The sequence below is a fragment of the Anomaloglossus baeobatrachus genome, chromosome 9, assembly GCF_048569485.1.
Source record: "Anomaloglossus baeobatrachus isolate aAnoBae1 chromosome 9, aAnoBae1.hap1, whole genome shotgun sequence".
Lineage (NCBI taxonomy): Eukaryota > Metazoa > Chordata > Amphibia > Anura > Aromobatidae > Anomaloglossus > Anomaloglossus baeobatrachus.
The window spans coordinates 146598146-146618352 of NC_134361.1; the positions used below are offsets into that span (position 1 = coordinate 146598146).

The 20207-nt window shown below is 45.5% G+C and overlaps 1 protein-coding gene across 1 annotated transcript in view; it reads left to right on the top strand.

Annotated features, from left to right (window-relative positions):
• Positions 1 to 20207, top strand: part of DLG3 (discs large MAGUK scaffold protein 3) — a 557827-nt gene that overhangs the window by 234342 nt on the left and 303278 nt on the right. Inside the window, exon 3 of the mRNA XM_075324895.1 lies at positions 19286 to 19336. Coding sequence (XP_075181010.1) covers positions 19286 to 19336 — 51 coding nt within the window. The remainder of the gene's footprint in view (positions 1 to 19285; positions 19337 to 20207) is intronic.

The following is a 20207-nucleotide window of genomic DNA, read 5'->3' on the forward strand; positions in this document are numbered from 1 at the left end:
AAGGCTGGAGCACATGGTGCGCCAATTCACTGTCATTCCATAACCGGCCTGGAGTGAGGTTGCTTCTCGGATGCCACCCTATGTGCCGGCAAAGCCCCCAGGAGGCAGTGCAGGTGCACGGGACCAGTGCACACAGACTCTAAGTGCTGATCCCAAAAGGCCAAGTGAAACTCATGGCCCCTACCCAGCACCCTGGTAGCATGACCTGCTATGCTACCAGTTTGTTACTGTTGACTCTTCCAGTTAATGTTGTGTGACGAAAATGTTGATTTAACTTGCCTTTTGAAAATTGTTTGTTGTTTGAACATTGGACTGTTCCAGATTGAAAAATTACCAGTTAATGCTTTGATATAAACATGGACCCAGGCTGCAGGACTGGCAACAGCCAACACAAACTTCTGTATTGTAAATAGTTGCAGTTGCAGCAAAAGTCTGCGGTAGAGGCGACTGAGACCTGGTCACTAATGAAACCAGTCACCTGCCTTTTTAGAAGGGTTCAGGGACCAGGATCTTTGGGTGGTGGGTGCAGGGAGGGATACCCAGATTTGAAACATTTTTAAGTGATGAACTTCCTCTGCGTGGGATGACCAATTATGTTTTACATGAACATAAAAAAAAAATAAAAAATGTGTAACCAGTTTACCTTGCAGCCCGAGGACGTGCTGGAATTAACCAAGGAGGAATGTTTTGCAACCCCACCAGGATGCAGGGCCTACCCCCTTAGAGACCCAGAACCCCAGTGCCGGTAACACCAAAAACCCAGGTAATCCCAGTTTTCCCCAACATTCCCCATACAAGGGTACTTGGCAAGGGTGGGACCAATGGATGGCCGCCTAGAGGTGGAGCCACTCCAGTCCACTTGTTGACCAGGTGGGAGGGGCAGACTGTGAAGAGTAGAGTAGCCTAAAGTTGACAGTGAAGTGTGAAGGCGTGACTGAGCAACATCCTGACTCTGGTTGACGGTGACCTGGTACCCAGGAGAAGTGGTTGCCGGTGGAGTACTTCCGCAACTACGCACCGACTGGGTACAGGACCCTAGGACAGGAAAGAGCTTCAAGCCGACCTGTTAACACCTGCACAGCAAAGGGGACCATCAAGGACCTTGCTAACCCTAAAGAATCGGAAGACTCAGTAGCAAAGAGAGAACCGGAGACAGGACCAGAGACTCCAACCCCACAGGGTTCATGCTACTGTCAGGCGGATAGAAGTGGACAAACCACAGAACGGGGAACCCCAGTGTTCTATACCATGGGGACCCACTTACCAGAGACAGGTGCAGGGGAGGAAGGTACCAGAGAACCAGACTGGCACTGGGACGAAGGGGACCTGGAGGCTAAACCAGCCGGCCTCAGGCAACCAGTTAACATCTCAAGTGAGTGAACCAGTTGCACTGAATACATGTCTGGACTCCCTTCTTCCGACGCCCACTGCACCATTCACCCGCTGGGGCAAAACCCTACTTGTGGAGGGACTACCATACTAGCTAATACCACCAGCCCTAGTAGAGACATTCTGTTCCCTACATGTAGTCGCAACACCGCAAGTGGTGTCACAAATAAATTTTATTCAACAATCCCCTGTAAATATCCCCATTACAAAAAGGGCCCAGGGCACGGAACCGGGTAAAGGTCACCATCGTGACATTCCCAAGACGTACACTGCCCGGAACCGAGTACCCCATATCCCTGGGTGCTACAAAAGTCCTTGTACAAATATCTGAGCAATATTCCTGTGCATACCCTTTTTAAATTGTAATAAAAAGGAAAGTCATTTACATTTTGTCATATTAGGGTATCATGCAAAAAAAAAGAAATATATATCATGTAGTATACTGATTTTTTTAGATACAGACAGATTTATTAAACACATTAATCTAAGCCATACTTTGGATACAATTTTCTCAGTCAATACACCCGCTTCAGATGCAGTATAAGCCAGGTGTAAATGCATCGCAAAGTGTCTAGATTGTAGTGTTCACTTCTCAATGCAGGTTACAAAATTAAAGAAGCAGAATTAATTTTTGCTATGGGACTGTGCACCACATTTTGCCTGCACCTATTCCCATATACAGAGGGTCCTATTTATCCTTTGTGATTTATTGAAAACCAAGGACGTGTTTGCCCCTCATCAGTGGAAAGCTGGAGAACATTTCTACTTATGAAGAGTGCAAAGTCCAGCGTAACGAGACTTATATGCCATGCAATGTTCCTCAGGGGTTTAAATATGCAAGTATACTCTTCAAAGGCTTATTAAACGGTCAATGTGTATTTTATGGATTGCTACACTCAATTGGTGGCACTAGAGTTCTAGTACCTTCTTTTTAGAAGAGGATGTTTGCATATTTAATTTGCTAGTGGAAGATAAAGAAAAAATAAAAGACCACTTTAAAAATGGCTAAAAAAAACACATCTATAAAATAAGACACAAATACTAAATCCAATATATAAAAATAAGACACATGCTAAAATCCATGTATACAATAAGACACATACTAAAAACCATGTATAAAATAAGATACATATACAAATAACCATGTATAAAATAAAATAAGACACATATACTAAAAACCATCTATCAAATAAGATACATATACAAAAAGCCGCTGAAAAAAGAGCAAATTACTTCAGAAAACTACAATGATGAGCATAATATTCCCATACACTCATACATGAGAAATACCATTCTTATCTTAGAATGTATCTGCCATCTATAATAGTAGATGCATATGATTCATGGCCTGAGTCATATTTTTTCCTACAAATCAGTGACGTTACCGAGCCATTATTTATGATGGATTTCAGGACTGTCACAAGTACATGTTTCTAGTTAACATTTTTGCGGGAGTTTTAGTGCAGCTCACAATGTAGTTTGTGGAGGTGTTAGATCTTTACAAGTGGCATAGTATGATCAATATATCCACAAATTAATGATTCTGTTATCACAACCACCGAAGGTTTTAAATATGTAATTGTCATTGGTCAACTCTAAATGTAAGAATCATGATGGATAAGCAGGTGAAAAAAAAGAAAAATAAGGAAAGCAGCTTGAAAACGTCCAAGAGTTGGCCTGAAACATCACTGATACTGGGATAAAGAAGTCCTCAATGTTTGTAATTTGGAGTGCTGCTTTGTTTTATTTGTTTGTGTATTAACCCTGGCATCGGCTAACCCTGGCAGCGGCTAACCCTGACAGCAGCTAACCGTGGCAGCTCCTAACCCTGGCAGCGGCTAACCCTGGCAGCAGCTAACCGTGGCAGCTCCTAACCCTGGCAGCAGCTAACCCTGGCAGCGGCTAAACCTGGCAGCTCCTAACCCTGGTAGCGGCTAACCCTGGCAGCAGCTAACCCTGGCAGCAGGTAACACTGGCAGCGGCTAACCTTGGTAGAGGCTAACCCTGGCAGTGGCTAACCCTGGCAGTGGTTAACCCTGGCAGCATCTAACCCTGGCAGTGGATAACATTGTACACCTTGAGACATATGAGGCATTTGTGTATCAGGGAGTCTTTTGAGATAGCTTTCTGCTGAATAAGTATTGGCTGACAACTATGGGCAGCTTTAGAAAGTAAGTGACTCCATTAAGTCAATAATGACTCCAATTTGCATTAGTTAGACAACAGGTTACAATATTACAGACCATGTTACAGTAAGTTAAGTTCTCATGAAATATTGAGGGTCTTTGGAGGTCTTGTAACCTGCTTGCTGAGGTTAATTTCCTTGATTGCAGAGGCTGTTCATGTAGCGCCCCTGAAGCCATCAGGGGGCTACAAGGTTCTGCATCCCCACCAGGATGCAGGGCCTACCCCCTTAGGGACCCAAAACTCCAGTGGCGGTACCACCAAGAACCCAGGTAATCCCAGTTTTCCCCAACATTCCCCCATTCAATGGTACTTAGCTAGGGTGGGACTATGGATGGCCGCCTAGAGGTGGAGCCACTCCAGTCCACTAGTTGAACCAGATGGGAAGGGCAAACTGTGGAGAATAGTCAGAACACAGGAAGACAGTAGTCAGAAAAGAGAAGGAAGTCAGCAGTGAAAGTGAGCAGACAGTGAGTTGAGAGTTAACAGTGAAGTGCTAATGTGTGACTGAGCAACGTCCTGACTCAGGTTAACGGTGACCTGGTACCCAGGAGAGATGGTTGCCGGTGGAGTACTCCGGGAACTATGCACCGACGGGGTCCAGGACCCTGGGACAGGAAAGAGCTTCAAGCCGACCTGTTAACACCTGCACAGCAAAGGGGACCATCAAGGACCTTGCTGACCCTAAAGAATCCGAAGACTCAGTAGCAAAGGGAGAACTGAGGACAGGACCAGAGACTCCAACCCCACAGGGTTCATGCTACCATCAGGTGGACAGAAGTGGACAAACCACAGACCGGGGATCCCCAGTGTTCTATATCATGAGGACCCACTTACCAGAGTCGGATGCAGGGGAGGAAGGTACCAGAGGACCAGATTGGCACTGGGATGAAGGGGACCTGGAGGCGAAACCAGCCGGCCTTGGGCAACCAGTTAACATCCAAAGTGAGTAAACCAGTTGCACTGAATACCTGTCTGGACTCCCTTCTTCTGACGCCCACTGCACCATACACCTGCTGGGGCAAAACCCTACTTGCAGAGGGACTACTATACTAGCTGCTAATACCATCAGCCCCAGTAGAGACACTCTGCAGAGGCGGCTCCCTACCCTTAGCCGCAACACCGCAAGTGGCATCACGAATAAACTCTTTTCAAATAATCCCCTGTAAATATCCCCATTACAAAAAGGGCCTGGGGGCACGGAATCGGGTAACGTCCACCATCATGACATCCCCAAGACGCACACTGCCCGGAGCCGAGTACCCCATATCCCTGAGTACTAAAGTTCACACCTAGTTTCTGCAGTCATTTGTATAGGGGAGTTGGAAGAGATTGATGTTGACAGAATGAGCCTTTAATTGATAGCTATGTAAGATGTATGGACAGCTTTAGAAAGCAGATATGATAATAGTGTATTCAAAATGTATTAGTTTACCAATGGACTATAGTATTACTGACTGTATTAGGGTATATTCTCATGAAACATTGATGGCTACTAAGGGGATCCCGTAACTTGCCTGCAGAGATGTATTACCTTGATTGCAGAGACAAAGTGAGAGCAGCATGACGAAAAGTTGGGAAAATCTTATAACTTTCTTGCTATAGACAACACCTAATAAGCTGGACTGAGCTTGAATTGTGGAGTATATGTAAAAGAACAGTCTGAAATTCATTTAGGCGTTCAGTATGAAAGCACTATTAACAGCTTAGATGCATAAACTTCCTTATACCTGGATATATAATACATATAAACAAAAAACTTCAGCTCACCCTGTTGAGTGTGTTCATGCTTTCCTCTGCTGCTCGGGCTGCAGGTGCAGTTGCCTGTGGCTTGCAAATAGAAAAAGGTTCTGCCCAGCGCAAGGAGGAGAGATACACGTCAGTAAATTTCCAGGTAATTTATTTTTGCTTGGTTCCGGTTAAAAAATGATCATATAGACATATGAGCATATCAAGCCATAACCCCCAGTGGAAAAATGACGTACAGCAACGCATTTTGGCTACTGTGGTGTAGCCTTTGTCAAGTTGCTTTACTTAGTGATGTGAGTCCTTTATACTGTATATCCATGCATAAAAGTCCTTCAAATAAGCAGGTGCAGATTCTTGATGAATTCCTCCAATTTAACCCATGGCCATCCAGGCGGCTCCTAAAGGGGGGTTATGGCTTGATATGCTCATATGTCTATATGATCATTTTTTAACTGGAACCAAGCAAAAATAAATTACCTGGAAATTTACTGACGGTGTATCTCTCCTCCTTGCGCTGGACAGAACCTTTTTCTATTTGGATATATAATACCTCTTTATTACTTAATAATTGTACAATAATTTTATTGTATAACATTGTGTATTAAAGTTTTTTATTCATATTTAAAGTAAAACTAATTTTTTATTTTAGTTTTCTTGTGAACTAACAAAATTAGTTTTTATTCACATAATGCAGTTTTTTTTCTCAAACATACATTTCTATGAACCATACTGAACCTCCAAATGCCTCCAATTTTTCAGTAACATACAGAGAACTTTTATAGGAAACCATATTACATTGGTATTCTCCCCTGCAAGTATTATGGTTTTGTTTCTGTGTTGTGTTACATCCTTCTGTTATTCTCTATTCCAGTCTTGAACTGGGATTCCAGTGGTCCACCAGTTACATGGCTCTGGAGGCCCAATTTACAGTTACATGCATCGAGCTTTACACTCATTCACAAATGTACCTGAGCTTCTGTATAATAATAATAATAATCGGGGAGTTTGTGAAATGACTGATGAGATGCAGGCTTGTCTGTACAAAGAGCCAAGTGTATTGTGCCCCGTACTGCACATATAGCGGTATGACAGGCCCACACTGCACATGGGCATACGGAGGATTCACCTTTCCCCAGAGGGCCTGTCCCACCTCCCCTATTCCCTCCATGTACATGCATACCTTTTTATTTCTTTCATCTACTCATATTGGTTTATTATCTGCATTTTTTCATGTTGGTTCATTTGATTTCTGCATCTTTATTCCCCAGAACAGGCCAGAATCTGCGGCTGTGACTCTGTATCAGCTTGCTAACACCATCTAGTGGACTGTTATCTGTCTGACGCCTTAGAGCTAAACTAGAAGGAGAAAATATATTTATAATAATAATTCTGGACGGGAGATCAGAAATGACATTATCCACAAATACCATGCAGTATTCATAAGCAATGCCATTACCCCTATATTTAACAAGCACCTGATCAATAATATTTTTCAGTTCTAAACATGATTCTTTATGTACATGACTTTCTATCGGCGGTATTATATAACAATCTATGCTAGCCATTGTCATACCAGAAAGAAAAAGAGTCCCATTGCAAAAATCAAAATGAGCACCCCATTGATGCATAGGGCTTTACCCTTTGATAGATGGTCCGGGTTATTCCCCACACTGTTATTTGCGGACAAGGTAGTTACTTTTTAGAAAGAGGATGAAGCCCACCAAAGAGATTGGGTCTGCCCTCGCTTAGGCCCTTGTTGTAGCCTTGCTATCTGCTTCCATGTTACATATGCCCTGAAGATAACAGTAAGACCGAGTTTCTGTGCATATCAACCATTGTTAGATTGAGTTTACCTAAATGTGTGTCACAAGTCCGAATGAGGACAACAATGCCCAGAATGATTGCAGGTCATAGACACACACAAAGGTGTGAAAAAAGTGTTTGCCCCCTTCCAGATTTTTTATTACTTTGCATGTTTCTGACACTTAAATGTTTCAGATCACCAAACAAATGTAAATATTAGAAAAAGATAATCCAAGTAACACAAAATGCAGTTTATAAATTAAGAACTTTATTATTAAGGGAAAAAGACATCCAAACCTATAGGTCCCTGTGTGAAAAAGTAATTGCCCCTCCTCCAAGTCCTCTTAAAACATAAATCAACCGTAGTTTATTACATCTGTGGGAAGCAGAGTTCAATTTCCCTAGCCACACCAAGACCTGATTAATGCCACACCTGTTCTCAGTCAAGAAATCACTTAAATAGGACCTGCCTGATAAAGTGAAGTAGACCAAAAGATCCTCAAAAGCTAGACATCATGTCGCGATCTAAAGACATTCAGGAACAAATGAGAAAGTAATTGACATGTAGCAGTCTAGAAAATGTTATAAAGCCATTTCTAAAGCTTTGGGATGCCAGCGAATCACAGTGAGAGCCATTATCTACACATGGCAAAAACATGGAACACTGGTGAACCTTCCCAGGAGTGACCAGCCATTCAAAATTACCCTGAGAGCGCAGCAACGACTTATCAAAGAGGTCACAAAAGACCCCACAACACTTGCCTCAGTTCATGACTCCAGCATAAGAAAGAGACTGGGCAAAAATGGCCAGCATGGCAGAGTTCTAAAATGAAAACCACTGCGAAGTAAAAAAAAACATAAAAGCTCCTCTCAGTTCTACCAGAAAATATCTTTATGATCGCCAAGAATTTTGGGAGAATACTCTGTGGACTGACGAGACAAAAGTAGAACTTTTAGGAAGGTGTATGTCTCATTACATCTGGTGAAGAAGTAACACAGCATTTCAAAAAAAGAACATCATACCTACAGTAAAATATGGTGGTGGTAGTGTGATGGTCTGGGGCTGTTTTGCTGCTTGAGGACATGGAAGACTTGCTGTGGTAAATGGAACCATGAATTCTGCTGTCTACCAAAAACTCCTGAAAGAGAATGTCCATCTGTTCGGGACCTTAAGCTGAAGCACACTTGGGTTATGCTGCAGGACAATGATCCAAAACACACCAGCAAGTCCTCCTCATTGACTTAAGAAAACAAAATTAAGACTTTGCAGTGGCTTAGTCAAAGTCCTGACCTTAAGGTGGCTTTACACACTGCAACATCTCAAACGACATCGCTGTAACGTCACCGGTTTTGTGACGTAATAGCGACCTCCCCAGCGACATTGCAGTGTGTGAAACACATCAGCGACCTGGCCCCTGCTGTGAAGTTGCTGATCGCTACAAATCATTCAGGACCATTCTTTGGTCCTTTGTTTCCCGCTGTGCAGCAAAGTCTCAGTGTGTAAAGGGGACTTAAAACACTGGAAACGAGTGATGTGTCACAATATCTGTCAATCACTATTCTCTGTCAGTCGGTCTCTCCCTCTCGGTCTCTATTCTCTCTCTGTCGGTCTGTCACTATCTCTGTCCCTCTCTCACAGTCTGTCGGTCATTTTCCCCTCCTCTCTCATACTCACCGTTCCCCCGATGCCCCGGCGCTGCGCTGCACGGCATTCACACTGCTGCGGCGGCTTTTCCTCTTTTGAAAAAGCCGGCCGCTCATTAAACAATTTCGTATTCCCTACTTTCCCCGCCCACAGGCGCCTATGATTGGTTGCAGTGAGACACGCCCCCACGCTGAGTGACAGGTGTCTCACTGCACCCAATCACAGCAGCCGGTGGGCGTGTCTATACTGTGCAGTGAAATAAATAAATAATTAAAAAAACCGGCGTGCGGTCCCCCCCAATTTTAATACCAGCCAGATAAAGCCATACGGCCGAAGGCTGGTATTCTCAGGATGGGGAGCTCCACGTTATGGGGAGCCCCCCAGCCTAACAATATCAGTCAGCAGCCGCCCAGAATGGCCGCATCCATTAGATGCGGCTGTTCTGGGACAGTACCCGGCTCTTCCCGATTTGCCCTGGTGCATTGGCAAATCGGGGTAATAAGGAGTTATTGGCAGCCCATAGCTGCCAATAAGTCCTAGATTAATCATGTCAGGCGTCTCCCCAAGATTCCTTCCATGATTAATCTGTAAATTACAGTAAATAAACACACACAACTGAAAAAATCATTTATTAGAAATAAAAAGCACAAACACATTCCCTCATCACCAATTTAATCAGCCCCAAAAAGCCCTCCTTGTCCGGCGTAATCCACGGACCTCCAGCGTCGCTTCCAGCTGTGCTGCATGCAGGTGACAGGAGCAGGAGAATACACCGCCGCTCCTGTCACCTCCACGCTGCTAATGATGACAGCCGCGCGATCAGCTGAGCTGTCACTGAGGTTACATGGATCCAGTGGTGGATACAGCGGTGGCCGCGGGTAACCTCAGTGACAGCTCAGCTGATCGCGCTACTCACCGCCGCTACGGTCAGCTCCAGGCAGCAACTGAGGTGAGTAGCGCGATCAGCTGAGCTGTCACTGAGGTTACCCGCGGCCACCGCTGCATCCACCGCTGGATCCAGTGACAGCGGGTAACCTCAGTGACAGCTCAGCTGATCGCGCGGCTGTCTTCATTAGCTGCGTGGAGGTGACAGGAGCGGCGGTGTCTTCTGCTGCTCCTGTCACCTGCATGCAGCACAGCTGGAAGCGACGCTGGAGGTCCATGGATTACGCCGGACAAGGAGGGCTTTTTGGGGCTGATTAAATTGGTGATGAGGGAATGTGTTTGTGTTTTTTATATTTCTAATAAATGATTTTTTCAGTTGTGTGTGTTTATTTACTGTAATTTACAGATTAATCATGGAAGGTTTCTCCGGGAGACGCCTGACATGATTAATCTAGGACTTATTGGCAGCTATGGGCTGCCAATAACTCCTTATTACCCTGATTTGCCAACGCACCAGGGCAAATCTGGAAGAGCTGGGTACTGTCCCAGAACAGCCGCATCTAATGGATGCGGCAATTCTGGGCGGCTGCTGACTGATATTGTTAGGCTGGGGGGCTCCCCATAACGTGGAGCTCCCCATCCTGAGAATACCAGCCTTCAGCCGTATGGCTTTATCTGGCTGGTATTAAAATTGGGGGGGACCGCACGCCGTTTTTTTTAATTATTTAATTATTTATTTCACTGCACAGTATAGACACGCCCACCGGCTGCTGTGATTGGGTGCAGTGACACACCTGTCACTCACCGTGGGGGCGTGTCTCACTGCAACCAATCATAGGCGCCTGTGGGCGGGGAAAGTAGGGAATACGAAATTGTTTAATGAGCGGCCGGCTTTTTCAAAAGAGGAAAAGCCGCCGCAGCAGTGTGAATGCCGTGAAGCGCAGCGCCGGGGATCGGGGGAACGGTGAGTATGAGAGAGGAGGGGAAAATGACCGACAGACTGTGAGAGAGGGACAGAGATAGTGACGGACCGACAGAGAGAGAATAGAGACCGAGAGGGAGAGACCGACTGACAGAGAATAGTGATTGACAGATATTGTGACACATCACTCGTTTCCAGTGTTTGACTAGCTAGGTCGTTCTGCAGGTCCGGATCGCTGTTGCGTCGTTGGCCAGGTTTGCCTGTTTGACAGCTCACCAGAGACTTTGTAGCGATCCCGGCCAGGTTGGGATCGCTGGTGGGGTCGCTAGAAAGTTTTAGTGTGTAAAGGGGCCTTTACTCTGACTGATTTACTGTGATGTTAAAAAGGCGGTTCATGCTCACAAACCCTCCAATATGGCTTAATTCTGCAAAGATTAGTGGCCAAAACTTCTCAAGAGCGTTGCAAAATACATAGTTATCACAAACGGTTCATTGCAATTGTTTCTGATTAAGGGTGGCCCAACCAGTTATTAGGTTTAGGAGGCAATCACTTTTTCACACAGGACCCTGTAGATTTGGATTTCTTTTTCCCTTACTAATAAAGACCTTCATTTATAAACTGCGTTTTGTGTTTACTTTGTGTTGTCTATGTCTAATAGTTAAATTTGTTTGGTAACGTGAAACAATTAATTGAGACAAACATGCAAAAGAATAAGAAATCAGAAACGGTGCAAACACTTTTTCACACCACTGTATGAGGCTGTAACGTTGGGCCAGGAAACCAGCAGTCCGTCCTGGGGGCATTGCGCTCCACATACAACCCTGAAATACACTCTGTAAACCTTTACAGAAGAGGAGTATAGAGCCACAGAAATAACATAACTTCAGAATGTATTTGAAACTATTAAAACAACAAGATATCCTCTGACCCCTTTTTTGTTCATCTTTATATGTCCTTAGCATTGTGCATTGCCGCTATTGCTCATGGTGACACATTCCTTTTCTGTGGTCAAATGTTGTTTTTCCATTTGCCACTGGTCTTATATAGACCCATTTTCCATGCATTCAATTCAATTCAATTCAATTCAAATATGCTTTATTGGCAGGACCAAAATACAATTAGTGTTGCCAAAGCAAGAGAAATACAGTAAGTGTGGTGGGAGGGGATCAGGGTTATGGGGAGTTGGGGGGCACAATTTGGGCTCTGACAGTCCATTTAGGGGTCTTAGGTTCCCCTCAGCTTATGACATGTGGTGACATATTGGGCGGCGATCTCCACCATTGATTCCTCTTCCCCCAGTAGGAAGCGGAGTTTCATGTCCTCATCCATGGATGGAAAGCCCGGGCTATGGGTGGTAAATTTCTGGAAGTGGGAGCCCCTCACTGCTGAGTATTTGTCACAGTGCAGTAGGAAATGCGTCTCGTCCTCCAGAGCCCCCTGCTGGCAGTGCTGGCACAGTCTGTTCTCTCGCGGCTTGTATGTCTGTCGGTGCCGCCCTGTTTCCACCTCTAGGCTGTGGGCACTCAGTCTGTACAGGCTCAGGGTCTGCCTGTCTTTGGGGTGGCGTAGCCTTTCCAGATATGGGGCCAGAGTGTAGTCCCTCCGCAGTGACCGGTAGATGGTGAGTTTCTGGGAGTTCTCTAATTCACTCTTCCAGTCCTCTATGTATTGCATCTTGCAGCTCTCTGAGATCTCTTTTATTTGGGCTTTTGTCAGGGGGTGTTGCTGACTTTGGCTGGACTGGCTGCCGGGGTTCCTGGCTTGCTCTGGGCTCCGGCTCAGCAGGGCTTTATGATGGTAGGAGCTGGGGTTGCTGTTCTGTGTGTGTGCCTGGTGTGATAGCGCCCTCTTGTGTATAGTGAACCATAAGGGGAATCGGCCCAGCTCTGCCCTACAGGCTATGTTTGAGGTGCTGCGATGGACTTGGAGGAGATATTTACAGAACTCCATGTGGAAGACTTCGGTAGGGCTGGAATCCCACTTTGTGTGGTCTGGGTAGGTCACTGGGCCCCATACCTCGCTGCCATATAGCAGTATAGGGGTGATGACGCTGTCAAATATCTTGAGCCAGACTCTCACAGGTGGTTTGAGGTGGTACAGTTGTCTTCTGATGGCATAGAAGGTTCTGCATGCTTTTCCTTTCAGGGCTTCTGCTGCTTGCTTGAGGCTGCATTCTGCACCTTCTTTTGGACATACACTGCCATCTTGTGGATATCACAAGTATTGCACATTATTCATCTTCATTCTCATTGATTTATTCCCATATGGCACCTTTGTGCGGGTCCCAGATATATATATTTTACATACACACATTTTTATGTACTTATTTTCTTTGTTGAAATTTGCCTATATTTGTGTATGTGAATGTAGTTTTTTATGCACAACCTTCTTTGGATCTGGTTTGAGTGACCTCTTCTTTTATACATCTTGTTTTAATAATTTTGAATAAAATCTGCCGTCATATGTCATTTCTTTGGCTCAATACTCGTCTTTTGTATAGGTTTACAATATTCTGAAAAACCAATAAATTACCTTATATTATTACTAGAAGGTGGACCGATTCTAACGAATCGGGTATTCTAGAATTTACGTATTGTGTAGTTAATGTATGATTTTTGTTATATATATATATACAGTGCCTACAAGTAGTATTCAACCCCCTGCAGATTTAGCAGGTTTACACATTCGGAATTAACTTGGTATTGTGACATTTGGACTGTAGATCAGCCTGGAAGTGTGAAATGCACTGCAGCAAAAAAGAATGTTATTTCTTTTTTTATTTTTTTTTTTTTTTTAAATTGTGAAAAGTTTATTCAGAGGGTCATTTATTATTCAACCCCTCAAACCACCAGAATTCTGTTTGGTTCCCCTAAAGTATTAAGAAGTATTTCAGGCACAAAGAACAATGAGCTTCACATGTTTGGATTAATTATCTCTTTTTCCAGCCTTTTCTGACTAATTAAGACCCTACCCAAACTTGTGAACAGCACTCATACTTGGTCAACATGGGAAAGACAAAGGAGCATTCCAAGGCCATCAGAGACAAGATCGTGGAGGGTCACAAGGCTGGCAAGGGGTACAAAACCCTTTCCAAGGAGTTGGGCCTACCTGTCTCCACTGTTGGGAGCATCATCCGGAAGTGGAAGGCTTATGGAACTACTGTTAGCCTTCCACGGCCTGGACAGCCTTTGAAAGTTTCCACCCGTGCCGAGGCCAGGCTTGTCTGAAGAGTCAAGGCTAACCCAAGGACAACAAGGAAGGAGCTTCGGGAAGATCTCATGGCAGTGCGGACATTGGTTTCAATCAATACCATAACTAACGGACTCCACCGCAATGGTCTCCGTTCCAGACGAGCCCGTAAGGTACCTTTTACTTTCAAAGCGTCATGTCAAGGCTCGTCTACAGTTTGCTCATGATCACTTGGAGGACTCTGAGACAGACTGGTTCAAGGTTCTCTGGTCTGATGAGACCAAGATCGAGATCTTTGGTGCCAACCACACACGTGACGTTTGGAGACTAGATGGCACTGCATACGACCCCAAGAATACCATCCCTACAGTCAAGCATGGTGGTGGCAGCATCATGCTGTGGGGCTGTTTCTCAGACAAGGGGCCTGGCCATCTGGTCCGCATCCATGGGAAGATGGATAGCACGGCCTACCTGGAGATTTTGGCCAAGAACCTCCGCTCCTCCATCAAGGATCTTAAGATGGGTCGTCATTTCATCTTCCAACAAGACAACGACCCAAAGCACACAGCCAAGAAAACCAAGGCCTGGTTCAAGAGGGAAAAAATCAAGGTGTTGCAGTGGCCTAGTCAGTCTCCTGACCTTAACCCAATTGAAAACTTGTGGAAGGAGCTCAAGATTAAAGTCCACATGAGACACCCAAAGAACCTAGATAACTTGGAGAAGATCTGCATGGAGGAGTGGGCCAAGATAACTCCAGAGACCTGTGCCGGCCTGATCAGGTCTTATAAAAGACGATTATTAGCTGTAATTGCAAACAAGGGTTATTCCACAAAATATTAAACCTATTGGTTGAATAATAATTGACCCACACTTTTATGTTGAAAATTTATTAAAATTTAACTGAGCAACATAACTTGTTGGTTTGTAAGAAAGATTTATGCATCTGTTAATAAATCCTGCTCTTGTTTGAAGTTTGCAGGCTCTAACTTATTTGCATCTTATCAAACCTGCTAAATCTTCAGGGGGTTGAATACTATTTGTAGGCACTGTATATATATATATATATATATATATATATATATATACATATATATATATATATATATATATATATATATATATAATATATAATATATATATATATAGATGTTGTTGTGTGTAGTTGCCAAGTGTTTGTGTAGAGCGCTGTAAATGTTCTGGGTGTTGTCTGGGTGTGGGGGTGTGTGAGAGCGGTGTTGTATGTGTGTTGCGTTGTATGTGTTGCGTTGTTTGTGGAGCGCTGTGTGTCTGCAGCGTTCTGTGTGTGGTGCTGTGTGTGTTGCGCGGTTTGTGTGGGTGTGGAGTGTGTGTGTGTGTTTTGGGGGGAGGTATGTCTTGTGCAGTGTGTGTGTTGCGCGGTATGTGCGTATATATTTATGTATGCCGCAGTGTTTGTGTGTTGGGTGTTGTGTGTGTGCGGCGTTGTCTGTGTGTGTGTCTGTGTAGGGCGGTGTTTGTGGTTCCCAGTGTGTGTGTGTGGTGTGCTGTGTGGCGGTGTGTGTGTGTGTTTTGGGGGGAGGTGTGCACCCCTCATCGTGCTCCATCCCCCATGCTGCGCACCCCTCATCGTGCTCCATCCCCTCATGCTGTGCACCCCTCATTGTGCTCCATCCACCATGCTGCGCACCTCCCATCGTGTTCCATCCCCCATGCTGCGCAACCCCCATCATGCTGGAGCACCCCCATCGTGCTTCATCCCCCATGCTGCGCACCCCCATGCTGCGCAACCCCCATCATGCTGCGCACCCCCATCGTGCTTCATCCCCCATGCTTTGCACCCCCCATCGTGCTCCATCCCCCATGCTGTGCACCCCCTATTGTACTCCATCCCCCATGTTGCGCACCCCCCATCATGCTCCATCCCCCATGCGCACCCCCATCGTGCTCCGTCCGACATGCTGCGCACCCCCCATCGTGCTCCATCCCCCATGCTGCGCACCCCCCATCATGCTCCATCCCCCATGCTGCGCACCCCCCATCGTGCTCCATCCCCCATGCTGCACCCCCCCATCGTGCTCCATCCCCCATGCTGCGCACCCCCATCGTGCTCCATCCCCCATGCTGCGCACCCCTCATCATGCTCCATCCCCCATGCTGCGCACCCCTCATCGTGCTCCATCCCCCATGCTGCGCACCCCCATCGTGCTCCATCTCCCATGCTGCACACCCCCATCGTGCTCCATCCCCCATGCTGCGCACCCCCTATCGTGCTACATCTCCCATGCTGCGCACTCCCCATCATGATCCATCCTCCATGCTGCACACCCCCCATCGTGCTCCATCCTCCATGCTGCACACACCCCATCGTGCTCCATCCCCCATGCTGGGGCCGCCGGGGGCGGGTCCGAGCGTGGCAACGTGTTCCGGGGCCGGGGCTGAGCGGGTGAGGCGTTAGCGTATGCCGGCTCCCTGCACATGTGTACTGGGAGCCGGTGTACGCTGGTAACCATGATACACATCGGGTAACTAAGGGAAGCGCTTCCTATAGTTTCGCGATGTGTATCATGGTTACCAGCGTACACCGGCTCCGTCACGATCCCAGCATTGCAAGGTTATGTCCGCCGGGGGCGGGGCCGAGTGTGCCAACGTGTGGCGGGGGCGAGCGGGTGAGGCGTCAGCGTATGCCGGCTCCCTGCATATGTGTACCGGGAGCCGGTGTACGCTGGAGCGGGCGATGCGTGCGGAGGGCCGGGGCGAGCGGCTAATCCATGCGGGGGGCGGGGCCAGGCCGAGGCGAGCGGCCAATCCATGGGGGGGTGGGGTCAGGCCGAGCCCAGCAGCCAATCCGACAGTTGTCACTGTAACGGCACTGTCACGGTGACACAATTTTGGAGTAAGACAGACAGACAGACAGAATAAGGCAATTATATATATAGATTATTATTATTATTATTATTTTTATAGCGCCATATATGCCATGGTGCTTTACATGTGAAAGGGGTATACATAATAGGGACAAGTACAATAATCATAAACAATACAAGGCTCAGACTGGTACAGGAGGATAGAGGATATATAGGGCTAACTCATAAGAATCAAGAAAACCTATAAAAAGTTTTAACCGAAGATAAAAGTAATCTTTATTAGAACACAAAAAATGATTAAAACATGGATAAAAGAGCAGATAGTGCAGAAGGCAAGGAGGTAGATAAGAAATAAACATTTACCATTGACCATTAATCCCTCTGGGCAGTGGCGTAACTAGAGATTGATGGGCCCCGGTGCAAAGTTCGGATCCGTGCCCCCCCTCCAGGTACACCGACACTTGGGGAACGGGATAATGACACTGAAACTCGGGGTACGTGATAATCAAGCTGACACTTGGCTCTTACCATCAACACCCAGATTTCTCATGATCTAAAATCCTTCTAGCAGCACCCAGCTTTCCTATGTTCTGATATGCATCTTGTCATCGGCACTCAGCTTTCCCATATCAGAGTATGGGAAAGCTGGCTTCTGAGAGCTATATAATAGAGCATGGGAAAGCTGGGTGCTGAGGGTAAGAGCCTTTTACACTCAGCACAAAACTTTTCCATCACATGCGTGTATTTTTGTCCCCTCTCGTATATAGTTCTCCAAATACTGTAATGGCCCCAACATAGCCTTCCATATAGTATAAAGGGTCCCACCTAACCCTTCATATAATAGAATGCAGCTCTATAATCCTCCATGTATTATAATGCATTTTCCATAGTTCTCCATGTATTATAATTCACCCCATAGTACTCAATATATTATACTGCACCACATAGTCCTCAATGTTTTATAATGCACCCCCATAGTCCATGTATAAGGTAGCCTCCATAGTCCATATATTTTAATGTAGCCCCTATAGTCCTATATGTACTATAATGCAGCCGCATAAACCTTCATATTGTATTATGCAGCCCCATACTCCTCCATGTAAATTCACCCCTATAGTCTTTGTATAAGGTGTCCTTCATTTTGTATAATGCAGCCCCCACCAGGCCACCCTGTGTATAATTCAGCCTCCACCAGGCCTCCCTGTGTGTAATGCAGCCCCCACCAGGCCTCCCTGTGTATAATGCAGAACCCCCAGGCCTCCATGTGTATAATGCAGAACCCCCAGGCCTCCATGTGTATAATGCAGCCTCCACCAGGCCTCCCTGTGTATAATACAGCCTCCACCAGGCATCCCTATGTATAATTCAGCACCCCCAGGCATCCCTGTGTATAATTCAGCACCCCCAGGCATCCCTGTGTATAATGCAGCACACACACCCCCCCCCCCGCGATGACAGGGGAGGGGCACAGGGTACATATAGCAGCCGCTTGATCTGCAGAGTGGACCCCTAAGCTGCTAGGCCCGGTCGCAACGGCGACCTCTGCGAACGCGGTAGTTGTGCCCCTGCCTCTGGGTCTTTTTGCTCCCTGCACTCTTGCTGACAGACAACAGGTCCTAATTGTATTTTCTTGGCTGTTGTGTGTATCTTTTGTACTTTATCTGCAGTATCTGTATTTTGAGCCCACACATATACATTTTTTCTATCTATGAATTGCTTTTTTATTTCTTGTTATCTATCTCCCTGCCTTTTGCACAATCTAAGTTACTTGCAATAGCAAATTATATGAATAAGTAAATATTATTATTATTATTATTATTATTAATAATAATTAATTTTAAGTGGTTGTACTAATTTTTTTATGCGCTTTATCTCTTGATATCTATTTATTCATCTTTCCACAATTAGGGTTATGTGCATTATAAATTATTAAAAATATCCTTTATTCACCAGTTAACTTTGTGCAATCTCATACGATCTATGTGCATTATTGCACATAAAATCCAACTGTAAAAATATATTTAATCTACTGCATAGACCTCTAGTGGCTAACACTGTGCATTGTTTTTCTTTTTATATGTGGGATGTATTTATGAATTATTGCATTTGCATTTGTTTTTTGTCTCACTAATTGAGAGATATAGTATCTACCCACATTTATTGGCTTTTTTTCTTTTTCATACCACATGTATTTCTGTGTCTCTTGTGCTTTGTCTATGTGGGCAATTTTCCTGTGTAGGGAGGATTTTCATTGTGTATATCCCCTTTTTGTTTATCTATGTTTTTATCAATTTTTGTGTTCTAATAAAGATTATTTTTTATCTTGGCTTAAAATTCATGTTTCCTACATTTTTCTGAGTAGATCCCATTATTCATTGCTGCCATTATAGGTTTATATATATTCCTGCTACTTGCAGGAATAGTACGGCATTTGGGTTACTCGTTACATTGCGGGTATTCCCCATAGATTTGCATCGCGCACACTATTCGGAATGAATACGCGAGTATTAGACAGTACTCGTTATGAGTATAGAGAGTACAAATAGTTAGGTATTCGCACAACTCTATTTACAACTTTTGAATGATGGTTCTAATTACAGCCATTGTACTGAATATCTATAGCACAATGACTATGAGGTTTACCAATCTCTAACATTTTACACTTTTCTTTGCAGGTAAATGGCAGCGATGCTTTATACAAGTATGAAGAGATTGTATTGGAGAGGGTAAGTGTAAAGTGGGCTTTACACGAGGCGATAGATTGTGCGATATGTCGTCGGGGTCACGGTTTTCGTGACGCACATCTGGCATACCGCACGACGTTGTCTCGTGTGACACCTCCTAGCGACGCAGTAACGCTCACAAATCGTGAGTCGTGTACTCGTCGCTAGGTTTCATAAAATTGTTTAATTAAAATGGCGGAGGTTGTTCATCGTTGACGTGGCATCACACGTTGCTCCGTGTGACACCACGGGAACGATGAACAGCAGCTTTACCTGCCTCCCGCGGCACCCGACGGCTTAATGGAAGGAAGGAGGTGGGCAGGATGTTTATATCCCGCTCATCTCCGCCCCTCCGCTTCTATTGGCCGCCTGCCGTGTGACGTCGCTGTGACGCTGAACGTCCCGCCCACTCCAGGAAGTGGACGTTCGTCGCCCACAGCGAGGTCGTCCGGAAGGTAAGTATGTGTGACGGGGGGTAAACGAGTTTGTGCGCCATGGGCAACTAATTGCCCGTGATGCAAAAACGACGGGGGCGGGTACGATCGATTGTGCTATCGCACAATCTATCGTCTCGTGTAAAGCAGGCTTAAAAATAGTAAACCCCACACACACACACACACACACACACACAAAGGATCGCTGTCAGCATAACAATGGTTCTGCTGATCGATTGACCGTCAGATGTCTCTCCATTACATCATACACAGTATCCCTCAGCTCTCCTGACTGGACCTGTGTCCTCTCTACTAGAGAGTCGCTGTCAGGCTGCTCTGTTGGAGGCTTATGTCACCGAGAACAAAAGGATCGCGAGTCCCAATTTGGAGGTTGCCAGATCCTTCTTTCCCTGACATCAGCTATCATTCACATTAGGTTG